The following is a 12,625-nucleotide window of genomic DNA, read 5'->3' as shown; positions in this document are numbered from 1 at the left end:
CACGGGAAGGGTCCCCGCCGTGGCAGGGTTGGGGGGGGGGGGGAAGGGCAGGAGGTTGGGGGGGGGGGAGCTGCCGCCCCAGTGACCCCCCCCAACCAGCAGCACGGAACTGGGAGCACTGGGGCCGCACAGTGCTCCTGCCCCTTGGGATGGGGAGACGGGGCGGGGGGACGGGACCCCCCCAGGGCTCCTGGCATGGGATGGTCCCTCTTTGCAGGGTTGGGAGGGGAGGGATGGGGGGGTCCCGTCTGCTTTTTTTTTTGGGGGGGGGGGGTTGGGGGGGGGGGTGTCTCAGGAGCAGCTGCTTCTCCGCCGGCGCAGCAGCGTGACGGGGTGGCTGCCCTCCTCCTCCTGGTCGCTCTCGCAGCGGCGCTTGGGGGGGGGGACAGGGACACTGGGGGGGTTGGAAGGCAGGGATAGGACCCCCCCCCCCAAAAGGGGAGAGAAACCCCCCCCCAAGGGAAGAGGACCCCCCCCAGGGGAGAGGGCACCCCAGGCGAGGACACCCTCCCGTTACACAGCCCCTGCGCAGCTCCGCCGCCCCCCCCGCCCTCCATTTGGGGGTCTGACACCCCCCCCCCCCCCAAATCTCATCTCCCTCAGCCCTTTGCCAAGGGGGGGGGGGGGTCGGGGGGGGGGTCTCACCAGCTCCTCGTCCTCCTCCTTCCTGAGGCCGCAGAGCAGCCGCGTGCGGCAGAGCCGGTTGCAGGCGGACACCATGTTGTAGGAGAGCTGGGGGGTCCGAGGAGGGGGGGGTCACTCTCCTCCTCTTCCCCCCCCCACCCCCACCGTTACATGTGTGTCCCCCCCCCCCAGACCCCCCCCCCCAATAAACCCAGTCAGCCCTGGGACGGAGCACAGCCCCATCTCCCCCGGGGGACCCCAGGGGTGGTGGGACCCCGCTGCTGGGTGTCCCCCCCCCTACACCCACACACCCCCCCAGGGCCCCCCCCCCCTTCACCTTCCACTTCCTCCGAGCGTTGAACTTGCGGAAGTTTTTCATGTTGATGGAGGAACGGCTCCGGTTGGCCGCCTGCTTCCGACTCAGGGGCTGGCGGGGCCCAGGACACGGCGTCGGCACCGTGCCCCCACCCCGCTGCCGGGGGTCCGGCACCCAACCCCCCCACCCCCACCCCCACCCCGGCCACGTCCTTCTCACCTTGATCCAGGGGTGCACCAGGCACTCGGCCGCCGTCATGCGGTGCCTGCAGGACGGAGGGATGGGGTGGTCGGGGGGGCGATGGGGGTCCCGGCCCCACATGGCCACCGTGGGGATGGAGATGGAGACGGAGGTGGGGACGGGGACGATGGGAATGGGGATGATGGGGATGAAGGTGGGGATGGTGGAGATGATGGGGATGAAGATGGGGATGATGGGGATGAAGTTGGGGATGGTGAAAATGATGGGGAGAATGGGGATGAAGACGAGGATGGTGGCAATGGGGGGGGACGGGGACGATGGGAATGGGGATGATGGGGATGAAGATGGCAATGGTGGAGATGATGGGGATGATGGGGATGAAGATGGGGATGGTGGCAATGGTGGGGATGATGGGGATGATGGGGATGAAGTTGGGGATGGTGGAAATGATGGGGGTGATGGGGATGAAGATGGGAGTGATGGGGATGAAGAGGGGGATGATGGGGATGAAGAGGGGGATGATGGGGATGAAGTTGGGGATGGTGGAAATGATGGGGAAAATGGGGATGAAGATGGGGATGGTGGAAATGATGGGGATGATGGGGATGAAGATGGGGATGGTGGCGATGATGGGGGTGATGGGGATGAAGATGGGAATGGTGGCAACGATGGGGGTGACGGAGATGATGGGGATGAAGATGGGGATGAAGACAGGGATGGTGGAGATGATGGGGGTGATGGGGATGATAAGGATGAAGATGGGGACGATGGGGATGAAGATGGGGATGGTGGAGATGATGGGGATGATGGGGATGAAGATGGGGATGATGGGGATGAAGATGGGGATGATGGGGATGAAGATGGGGCTGGTGGAGATGGTGGGGATGATGGAGATAATGGGGGCAATGGGGCTGATGAGGTGGGGCTGATGGGGATGGGGAAGAGTTTGGGGATTGGGATAGGAATGCGGATGGAGATGAAGACAGAGATGGGGATGATGGAGATGAGGATGAAGATGGGGCTGGTGGAGATGGTGGGGATGATGGAGATAATGAGGCTAATGGGGCTGGTGGAGATGGGGATGGGGACTGGGATAGGAATATGGGTGGAGATGAAGGTGGAGATGGGAATGGGGGTAGGAATATGGATAGAGATGGGGATGATGGAGATGGGGAAGATGGAGATGGGGATGGTGGAGATGATGGGGATGATGGAAACGGGGATGATGGGGATGAAGGAGATGGGGACAGAGACAGGGACTGGGATCGGGATGGTGATGCAGGTGGGGAGGGGGCTGGGGATTGGGATGGGAACGCAGCTGGAGACGGAGATGGGGATTGGGATGGGGGTGGAGACGGAGACGGGATGGGGCTGGGGAAGGGGACGGAGACTCACGCTGGCTCCTTCACCAGCAGCTGCCGGATGAAGTCCTTGGCCATCTCGGAGGTCTGGCTGAAGCAGCGCTCCTCGAACTCGTAGGCCCCGGCCACGACGTTGGAGAGGGTCTCGGCGTCCGTCTCGCCCTGGAAGGGGGACAAGCCGCTGAGCCTGCGGGGACACGACGGAGCCGCTGAGTGCCGGGACAGCACCGGGGCGACCGCCCGGGCTCAACCGCGTCACCGTGTCCCCGTGCCTCAGTTTCCCCCGGCCGCAGGGAGCGTCGCCCCGTACTCACAGGATATAGGTGATGACCCCGATGCTCCTGAAAGGCAGAGGTGGGGCTCAGGCGCTGCCCTCCCCAGGGTGTCCCCCCCCCCAGCCCCGCAGCACCCGAGGGGCGAGGGGGGGGGTCCCTACCCACCCCCCGCCTCAACCCTTCGCCCCCAGGTGTCCGTCCCGTCCCCCCCCCAACTCCTCACCACATGTCAGTCGCGGAGCTCAGGGGTTCATAGTTGATCACTTCAGGAGCTGGGGGTGAACGCAGAGCCGGGGGTGGGACATTGGAGGGGGGGGGACATTGGAGGGAGGGGGGACATTGGAGGGGACGGCACCCATCCCGGCCACCTCCTTCCCCGCACGCCTCGGGGGGGTGGTGGTGGTGGGGGGGCGCGGGGGGGGGTCCCATTCCCACCCCGGGGGTCTCTTCGCCGTGTCCCCGCAGAGCGCCCCAGCTGCACCCCGCAGAGTGGGGCTCCTTGGGGACACACACCACCCCCCACACACACACCCCCCTCCCGCCCCGGGGGACACCCCCCCCGTCCCCGTACCGATGTACTGCGGGGTCCCGCAGAGGCTCTTGAGGGTGACGCCGTCCCGCAGGTGCTGGGCCAGCCCGAAGTCGATGATCTTGATGCGGGGCTTGGGGACGTCCTTCTCCTCCAACATGATGTTCTCGGGCTGCGGGGACCGGGGTGGGGGGGTGACGGGAGAGGCGGGGTGGAGGGGGGGTGATGGGCTTTGCCGGTGGGCGCAGCCCCCCCCCCGGGAAGGGCAGCAGCATCCCGGGAAGCCGGGCAGGATGCGGTCAGGGCTCTGGAGATGCCCAATAAGGGGGGACGTAGCCCCCTGAGCCCCCCCCAGCAGCGAGGATGAGGGGTGGGAGGGGAAGGGGGGGGGGTCCCCGCGGGCACCTTGAGGTCGAGGTGGGCGATGCGGTGGGCGTGCAGGTATTCCACCCCCCGCAGGATCTGTCCCAGGAACTCGATGGCCTCCTCCTCCGACAGCATCTCCTTCTCCGCGATGAAGTCAAAGAGCTCCCCGCCGCCCATCCTGCGGGGTGGGGAGGAAGGCGAGGATGAAGAAGGTGGTGGTGGTGGGGGGGGGGATTGTGTGGGGGGGGTGAGCTCAGCCACCTCCCACGCAAAAAAGGGTGGGGGGATGTATCATGTATCCAGAGGGAGGGTTCCCCGGGACTCACAGCTCCAGGACGAGCACCACCTCGGCTCTGCTGGCGAAGAGGTCGTGGAGCCGCATGATGTTGGGGTGGCGGAGCTGGCGGAGGATGGTCACCTCTCGCTCCACCTGCGCCCGCTCCAGCCCCCGCCGGCTGCCCCGGCACCGCCGCGTCTTGACGCATTTGGCGGCGTAGAAGGTCCCGGTGCTGCGTTCCCGACAGCGTCTCACCACCCCGAAGTGCCCGCTTGGGGCGAGAAACGGGCTTGGGGGCACGGTCAGGCCTGTCCCGTCGTCCCCACATGCACACCGGGGGGGTCGGCTGCCTCCAGGATCCCCCCCCCCGCCCCCCCCCAGCCCCAACCCTGCGCCCCCCTCACCTGCCCAGCGTCTCCAGCAGCTCGTACAGATCCTCCACGTTGCCCGGGCTGAGGGTGGCCACCGGCCCCTCGCTCCCCATAGCCTCGGATGGATCCTGCGGGGAGGCATCGGCATCCCGGGGACATCCCGGAGCTGCCCCGTGACCCCCCCCGTCCCATTGAGATCACCGCGCCCCCCCTCCCCGCAACCCAGCACGCACTAGAGGGGATTCTCTGATGTCTAATACGTGGCTGAGCTCGGGCCCCGTCCGTCTGTCCCGGCTCGCACTAAACCCTCCGGCATGTGAAACCTTGGAGACCTTCATCCCTTGACGAGGGGGCTCGGAAATGGGGCAGGGAGAGGCGGGGAGCGGGTGGGGGGGGTCGCTCCAGCCCCCACACCCTCGCCGCACCGGGGAGGTTCAGGGGGGTGCAAAACGCAGAGAAAATCTAACACCTTGCAGGGTTTGTTTGGTTTTTTTTTTTTAAAAAAGGGGGATTAAAAGTGGGAAAAATATCTCGGCGAGCTCATCTGTGAAAATCCCGCCTGGTCTCCCCCCGCCGGGCCCGCGGCCCCCGGGCAGGAGACCCCCACACCCGCAGCCCCACGGCTCAGCCCCACGGTCGCGGCTCACCTGGGCGCTGTCAGGGGCGGCCCCCAGCGACCCCCCAACCAGGACCCCCTCCTGGCCACCCTCAGCCATCGCTGCAAAGACAAGAAGGTTCAGGGTGAGGGGGACCAGGGGGGGCTTTGGGGGGGGGACAGCGGGGGGCCCCCGGGAGGGCTCTGCTGGGCCAGTGCCCTGCCTGCAGCCTGTGGGCCTGGCAGAGTCCCCCCCAACTCATTACACTGATGGCAGCACCCACTAAATGGGGGTCCCGGCTCGCGTCCCCGGCAGCTCCAAGCCACAAACCAGCCTCTCACGGCCGCCGGCTCCCGCCGCAGCAGGCGCGCACCCGCCCCCGGCCCTCCCTGCCTCAGTTTTCCCGGCTGTAAAATGGGGCTAGTGATGCCCCAGGGGTCGGGGCAGCCGGAACCAGCGGGATGCGGAGAAGGGGGAACGTGGGCTCCGAGGCCCGGTCTCGGGGCCACCTCGACGTCCCCAGCGCCGTGTCTCTGGAAACGGGAGGTTTCCTGGGCTGGGGACCGCGTCTGCGGGATTCAAGGCCATCGGGAAAGGGACAAGGAAAGTGACACCGGCCAGAGGCGGGGTCCCCCCCCCCCGGCAGGAAAAAACAGCCCGATACGGGAGCACGAGACCCCGGGACGTGGAACCCCTCCCGGCCGCCTGCTTCGGCTTTATGTCGGCAAAATCTCTCGGCAAAATCTCCCGGCCCGCCGGGATTCACCCCTCCGGAGGCCGGGGTGCTCCTGGGGTGATTCCAGGGTCCCCTCCTGTCCCCCCCCCCGCGGTGGCCCTAAGGGACAGTGAGCGGTCCCCAAGCCCGGTCCCCCCCCCCCCGGCCTCGCTCATCCCTTCTCCCAGCCCAACTGTGCCCCCTCACCCTCCGGAGCCTTCCTCCGCACCCAGCCGCGCTCTCCCTCGCTCTCCCAGGACAGGGGACGGCTGCCACCCGCCGCAATGGTGACAGTGGCACCCCCGGGCTCGGCGGGGGGGCACCCGGCCAGCACCGCTCGCCCCCGGCACTGCATGGAGCCAGCTGGTCCCCGGGCTGGTACGTGCGTGGGGGCGGCCGTGGCTGGAGCCGGGCCACCGTCCCCGGCATGTGACACGGCTGCGGGGTCCAACACGCCAACCCGGGGTCACGGCGCATCCGTTTGTCCCTTGGCGAGGGACACAAGCAGCCGATCCTCCCCCCGCCCCGTCCCTCGCCGGGCCCCCTCGTTGCTACCTTTGCAGGGAGGGAAACTGAGGCACGGGTGGCCCCACGCCACAGCGGCCGGGCCTGGAGCAGCGGGGGCTGCGGGGGGCAGAGCATCCCATCCCACCGTGTCCCGCTGCCGGTCAACCTTCCAGCAGGAAAACCGGTCCGGCCACGGCTGTAAATGCCCCGGCACCGGCCAGCCGGAAAATGGGCTCCCAGGGAAAAGACAGCGCAGGTGGCAGCAGCCGCTCCCTGGCCTCCGATGGCCGAAACGCACCGCGGGACCCCAAAAATCCCCCGGGAGGAGCCGGCACCCCTTACCTCCCCGCGAGGGTCCGGCCTCCCCGCTGCCACCGCGCACAGCTCCAGCCTTCCTCCGGCAAACCCCGGCAGTGCCAGGCTTTTCCTGGAAGTCCCGGCGTTTCCCAAGGAGCAGGATCCGTCCGGCTGCGGCTCGGGAGGAGAAAAATCTCTTTTTAACGTCCCTCCTCCCAAATTCTCTCGAGAAATCCCCCCCCCCCGCGCTCTCCCCGTGGCCGGCTGCGGAAAAGAGCTGGGAAAAGGCCTTTTAGGGGCAATTCCTGGCGTTTCCAGCGCTTCGGCTCATCGAGGAACGGGAGGGACGCGGTGGGACGAGCTGCGGGCGGACGATGTCGCGTGTGTGTCCCCCGCCACCGGCCGCCGTCCCCCCCTGCCCGGCCGCTCTGCGTCCGTGAGCGGGAGGATTGCAAACAGGAAACCTGGCTGACGGATAAAAATACCATCGGGCTGCGGCGGCGGAGGGGAAGGAAGGAGCGGAGGGTGTGAAGGTGGCGGGGAGGGACAGGTTTCTTAAGGTGGAGAGAAGGGGGGGGCACCGTCCCCACCATCGCACCCCACCCCTCTCCCGGTGCCATGGATGAGCCATCCCTATCCCTAATCCCTGCGGCCTCTGGGATGCTGGCATCGCTCTCGCCGCGGTGCCGGTCACAGCCTGGCACCGGCGGCGGTGGGGAGCGGGGAGGGGGGGGGGACGGTCGCAGCTGGCATGTGGCTGCCGTGTTTCTCTTGGCTGTGCTGATGTCCCCAGCACGTCCCGGGACGCGCCCGGCTCCTGCGGCTGCCAGGGAGAAGGACACTGCAGCTGGAGCGTGGGGAACGGTGCCGCATCCCACCGCCCCGAGAACCGAATCCCGGCTCGGGGGCCAACCGAGCCCCGCGGCACCGGATCCCAGGATGCAGCTGGTAGGAACAAAGAGCCCTTCGACGTGCCAACGGGCGAGCGGCCGGAGCCCCCACCTCGCCACAGCCCGGCCGAGGGTGCCGGTGTCACCTGGGTGTCACCCTAATGCCACCCCGCCGCCTTCCCGTGACGTCTCGCCATCGTGCGAGAGCTCTTGCGGCTTCGGCTGCCGCTTCCTGCCCTTGCAGGCGAACGGGGGTGAGGGGACAAAGCCGCCCGTCCCGCCACCCTGCCCCTGTCCCCGACGCCAGCCATGGACTCCTGGGTCCCTGCGTGGCCGGGCAGAGGTAGGCGCCTGGGCCGGGGTCTCTCCGGGGTCGGATTGGGAGGAAAAAGGCCGAGGAGTGAAGCCCGAGCAGGGGGACGCGGGATGGGGAGCGCAGGGGGGATGCGGGGATGCTCCCCCCATCCGAAGGGGGGACGGAGAAGGGGCAGGGGACGAAGTGGGGCGCAGAGAGAGGGAGCGGGCTCCCAACGGCCCACCCTGGCCCTTCCAGCCAGGTGTGAGCCCCTCCGAAAGGGGAAATCCATCCCGGAAAGGGCTCACGGAGCAAAACCGGGTTTTTAGCCCGTTTCAAGCCCAGTTTGACCCATTCTCACCCCAGCAGCGCGGGATGTGTGCCCCTGGGAGCAAATCCACACACCCCCCCCGAGGCAGAGATGGGGGGAGCAGGAGCCGGGGCAGGACCTGACCCAAACTCACCTCCCCGCCTTGGTTTGCTGCGGTTGGGGCTGTTTTGTTTCGTTTTGTCAACCCCTTCCCAGCCTTCCCCTGCCCGCCGGGGGCGCGGGGACGGTTAAAGGTGGAGACGGGGGTGCCCCGTGTCGTCCCCCCGGCTCTCCCTGTCCCCCCCCACTTTCGGACGAGCCTCGACCGGCTCCTCTGACTCGCCTTTGCCTCCCAGATGGAGCCAGCCCCGGCCTCTTCCACCCCCTCAAGCATCTGCTGGGGATTAACGTCATTTCGCCGAGTGTCGGTGGCACGGGGCCGAGCTGGGGGTCCCTCAGCGGCCGCACGCAGAGCCCCCTACCTCGCTGACCTGGCACCCCAGGGAATTTCGGGGGGGCCGGGTGGGGACCCAGCTCACCGCTCCCCGGGGCTTTTCTCCTCCGGGGGCCCAGGATCATCGTCCCTTCTCGTTGCGGGGGGCCGGGGTGGTGTCCCCAGGGGGATGAGCCCCAGGATGGGGCTCCTCGGGGATGACGAGGGCTTCACCGCCCTGAGTCCGTTTCTCCCCCCTCCCTGGGACAGGAGGCCCCATGGATGACGCCCGTCCCCTCTTCAGCACCTTCAAACCCATCGGTGAGGACAACAAAGCCAGCGCCAAGCCAGGACCCAACACAACCCCGGTCCAGCCCCAGGGAGCCGAGCAGCCCCGGGGACACCACGACGCAGACGGCAGGGTAGGACGGGGGGGCTGCGAAGGGTCCGTTCCCCCCCCCCAGCTCACTGTCCCCATGTCCCCGAGCTCACACACCCACGGGGACCGTGTCCTCCTGGGCTGCATCAGGAGCCCCATGCGGGGAGCGGAGCATCCACGGGGCACGTCCTCACCCGCAACCACCCGCAGCTCCCCCCTTCCCTCCAGGTCCCGCCAGGCTCCTGGCTGTCCCCACCAGGCTGGTCCCCAGCAGATGGGGACCTGCGGCCAGAGCTGGTGGCCCTGCGTGCCCGGACGAGGCTGTGGTTCGAGCAGACGCAAGCCAAGAGGCTGGGGGCCACGGGCGAGCTCCCAGCCTGGTTCCATGGCTTCGTCAGCCGGAGGTGAGCGCGAGGAGGGGGCTGAAGCCGGGGCCAGGGTGGCCCCTGCAGCGTGGGAAGCTGGAACTGGGGAGCCGGAGCCCTGGATGCCACTAAGGGGGTGACGGCGAGCAGCTCCGGGCCTCTTCCCCCAGGGAGACGGAGCAGTTGCTGCAGGATCAGCCCCCCGGCTGCTTCCTGGTCCGCTTCAGCGAGAGCACCGTGGGCTTCGTCCTGTCCTACAGGTGAGGGACCCCCAGCCCCGTCCCCGGCTGGGTCCCCTGCCCGCCCGCTGTGCCCACCCCGTCCCCTCTCCCCGCAGGGGCAGGGAGCGCTGCCGGCACTTCGTCCTGGACCAGCTGCCGGACGGGCGGTACGTGATCCTGGGGGAGCGGAGCGCCCACGCCGAGCTGGCCGACCTGCTGCGGCACTACGCCGCGGCCCCCCTCACCCCCTACCACGAGTTCCTGACGGTGCCGCGCGGAAGGGTGAGGATCCGGCCCCTCGTTAGTCCCCGCAGCCGAAAAAGTGGGGGTCATTCCTGCTGTACGGAGCCGGGGGGGGGAGGATTTTCCCAAGCTGGGGAAGTCCAAGCAACACGAGAGCCGGGGTTGGGAGCGCAGCCACCCTGCAGCATCCCAGTCGGAACAACGAGTCAAACCCAGCCCCGAGGTGGGACCAGCACCCGGCTTGCCCTGCCCCACACCCCCACCCCGGCACCCCTCTCCTCTCGCCGCAGGAGGATGAGCCCCAAGGAGGGACGCGGACCCCCACTGGCAGCGATGGCGCGCGTTCCCCATCGAGCGAAGCACCAGGAAGCCTCCCAGCATACGGCACCGTGTCCAGGGGACCCCCGGGAGCCAGGCAGAGGGGAAAAGGGGGCTCCTCCAGGGAGGTAAAAGCGGGGGGAAAAAGGGGATGGAGACACTTTCCCAAAGAGAGAAACCGCAGCCGGGTCAAAGCTCTTGTGAGGTGGAAGGATGCAGCTGGGACGGGGACACACCTGGGATGGGGACACAACCGGGACGGGGGACGAAGCTGGGAGAGGGGGGCACCTGGGACGGGGGACACAGGCGGGACAGGGACACAGCCAGGAGAGGGGGTGGATACCTAGGACAGGGGACACAACCAGGATGGGGAACGCAGTTGGGAGAGGGGGACGCACACAGGATGGGAAGGCACCTGGGATATGGGACACAGCCGGGAGAAGGCGGAGCGGGGGGCACCTAGGATAGGGGACACAACCAGGATGGGGACCGCAGCTGGGAGAGGGGGACACAGTCAGGATGGGGAGGCACCTGGGATGGGGGACGCAGCTGGGAGAGGTGGACGCAGCCCCAGCCCCCATGGATCCATGCCAGCCCTGCTTCCAGCCCTCACCTCCGTCCTGTCCCATCTCCTCCCCAGGCTCCCAGCGTCCCCCCGCCGCTCCCAGCCAAAGCCGGCTCCTCGGCGGCGGCTCAGGGGCCGTACAGCCCCGGCAGCGGCGGCAGCGGAGCAGCTCCCGAAGGTCCCCTCGCTCAAGCGCGCAAAGAAGCCGTCTTCCCCGAGCCGTCCGACGCCAAGTACCAGCAGCTCATGTGTTTCCACACCTACGCCGAGCCCCACGAGGGCATCACTCCCGGTCCCTCCACCAACCGCCAGCTGGAAGAGCCCATCCCCTTCTACGCCATGGGACGGGGCTCCAGCCCCGGCACCGGGCCAGAGGAGAACATCTACTCCGAGGTGGCAGTAGCCCGGCAGGATCCGCCCGCTCCCTTCCCCAGGGAGACCCGAGGCGCCTTCTCCACGCTGCCCCCCAAATCCCGCACCCACCGCCGGCTCTTCCGCAGCGCTTCCAGCCAGGCTTCCAAGAGGCGGCAGCTCCCGGCAGCTCCTACCGCAGCCGGGAAGGAGAGAGGAGCCTCCAGCCCGGCTACGGAGGTAAAGCCGCTCTTTGCTCTAGAGCTCGGTCCCAACGAGAGCTTCCCGAAGGGGCTGGTGGGTCGGGGTCTGCCCCACACCAGGGTGACAGCGGGGAGAAGGGTGTCTCTTGCCCAGGGCTCCCCGCGGGAGCCGCCGTCCCCAGCCGAAGCGGAGGGCTGAAGGACCAACCGTCAACCACGGCCCGGCTTTCAGCTCAAACCTCCGCCCGGTACGGCAGGATCTCAGGGCCCTTTCCCTTCACCTCTCCCCAGGGAATGGAGCTCGATGATCCCGTTTACAGCCAGAGGACGAGCGCTGCAAAGCGAACCGCGGCCGGGCAGGAGGGACCCGAGAACGTTTACGAGCAGCTTTTTGGAGACCGGCTCTAACGCAGGTAGGTCTCAGACAAGACCCAGCTCCCAGCCAGAAGGATCCTCTCAGGCTCCTTCACCACCGAAGGAAGCCCTTGGACCTGGGAGGAGAGGTCCAAGGCCACCATTAGCCTCTCTGCAACCAGTGCCCCAGTCGTACCAGCGATGCCGGTCCGCTCCGCACTGGGATTCCCACGCCCTTCCCAACGCGGCAGCCTGCTTCCCAAGCCCTGCGAGACAGTTAAGCAGGGGAAGGCATTTAATTTATCTTTGAACACGTTCAGAAAGAGCTTTCTATTAATAGAATGAGGGCGGAAAAGGCTATTACAGTAAAAACAGAGACAGCTTTCGGGCACGGCCAGCGCATCCAGAGTCAGATATTAAATTGGCCACAAGCCGGAGCGACACGGCAACCACACCAACCACCACGAGCCCGGTGGCGACACCTCCAAGCCCTGCCTGTTTCCTCAGCCACAAAACACAGGGTAGCACCAAATCCGAGGACGGAATTCGGCTGCCGGGTCGGTGACCCCAGAGCTGCCCCGTGGCGTGCGAAACCCGGGTTTCGTTCTGTCCGAAACAACAGCGAGCCAACGTCATCCTCGCAGCAGGCGCAGCCAGCCTGAAATGGAGCAGAAAGCGCCCGGGGGGCAGCAGCCAAAGCCCCACGCTCGGAGGCATCAGAGCGTCAAGACGGGGAGGGAAAAGCAGGGCTGCGGGGTTGGTGTTGTTTTCTTTTACCTCTCAGAAAGAAAAAAAAAAAAAGAAAAAAAATCACTTTTTCTTTTCACAAGCCTACATTTTGTAGCTCTTCCATGGCTAAAAGCAGAGCGCGACTCAGTCCCGATTCCCATCCTCGTTAACTCCCCTCTAGCGCTAAAAATGAGCCATTACACACCGGAATGGAAATAGAAACGGGGAACCCCTGAGCTTCGGCCCCTCGGCTCGCTCCAGGACCCCACAACCCCAGTCTGTCGCCGCAGCAAAGCCCCCCCCCCCGGCTCCCGGCGCCGCTGCCGCCGAGAGCTGCTTTGCCGTGCTCCGAGCGGGAACGCCGAGGGCTCGGCGTTTTCAGGGGCTGAATCCAGGGCGGGGAGCGCAGACGCCAGCGCCAACAAAACTCCCTCCGACAAGCGTTTCATCACCCGCCGCGCAACAGCTCCGCGAAGAAACCCAGGGAAGCGACCCCGAAACGCGGGCCGCCACGAAGCCTTCAGCCTTACCGGT

The 12,625-nt window shown here is 67.2% G+C and overlaps 2 protein-coding genes across 4 annotated transcripts; one reads left to right on the top strand and one right to left on the bottom strand.

The window, feature by feature from the left end:
• Window positions 1-195: 195 nt before the first annotated feature.
• Window positions 196-6,467, bottom strand: LOC134525988 (death-associated protein kinase 2-like). Its single transcript, XM_063357369.1, is given in 14 exon segments — window positions 196-372; window positions 646-732; window positions 962-1,051; window positions 1,160-1,205; window positions 2,537-2,689; window positions 2,817-2,843; window positions 3,001-3,049; window positions 3,349-3,478; window positions 3,712-3,850; window positions 3,999-4,220; window positions 4,354-4,448; window positions 4,968-5,038; window positions 5,839-6,091; window positions 6,094-6,467. Coding segments are annotated over 14 exon segments (1,623 nt in total). The 5' UTR covers window positions 6,274-6,467; the 3' UTR covers window positions 196-291.
• Window positions 6,468-6,481: 14 nt separating this feature from the next.
• On the top strand, window positions 6,482-12,602 carry SH2D2A (SH2 domain containing 2A). Of its 3 annotated transcripts, none has more exons than XR_010073873.1 (9): window positions 6,482-7,668; window positions 8,634-8,785; window positions 8,971-9,146; window positions 9,278-9,367; window positions 9,445-9,610; window positions 9,862-10,017; window positions 10,530-11,045; window positions 11,300-12,118; window positions 12,273-12,602. XR_010073873.1 is itself a non-coding variant. In XM_063357387.1 (9 exons), exons 1-8 carry the CDS (start codon window positions 7,635-7,637, stop codon window positions 11,414-11,416), a joined length of 1,407 nt encoding a protein of 468 aa, XP_063213457.1. In that variant the 5' UTR covers window positions 6,482-7,634; the 3' UTR covers window positions 11,417-11,421; window positions 11,703-12,602. The 3 variants fall into 3 exon arrangements, 2 of the variants coding, with proteins under 2 accessions (XP_063213457.1, XP_063213456.1); XM_063357387.1 differs by having other exon boundaries at window positions 11,300-11,421; window positions 11,703-12,602; XM_063357386.1 differs by having other exon boundaries at window positions 11,300-12,602.
• The last annotated feature ends 23 nt before the right edge of the window (window positions 12,603-12,625 follow it).

This window comes from Chroicocephalus ridibundus, chromosome 21 (assembly GCF_963924245.1).
Source record: "Chroicocephalus ridibundus chromosome 21, bChrRid1.1, whole genome shotgun sequence".
In the NCBI taxonomy this organism is placed as follows: Eukaryota; Metazoa; Chordata; class Aves; order Charadriiformes; family Laridae; genus Chroicocephalus; species Chroicocephalus ridibundus.
This window is presented reverse-complemented; position numbering and strand designations above follow the sequence as displayed.

Coding starts and splice junctions, on each gene's coding strand:
- SH2D2A (XM_063357387.1), top strand. CDS start 7,635: ATGGACTCCTGGGTCCCTGCGTGGCCGGGCAGAG. Junction 7,669..8,633: donor CCCTGCGTGGCCGGGCAGAG/GTAGGCGCCTGG, acceptor TCCCTGGGACAG/GAGGCCCCATGGATGACGCC. Junction 9,368..9,444: donor GGCTTCGTCCTGTCCTACAG/GTGAGGGACCCC, acceptor CTCTCCCCGCAG/GGGCAGGGAGCGCTGCCGGC.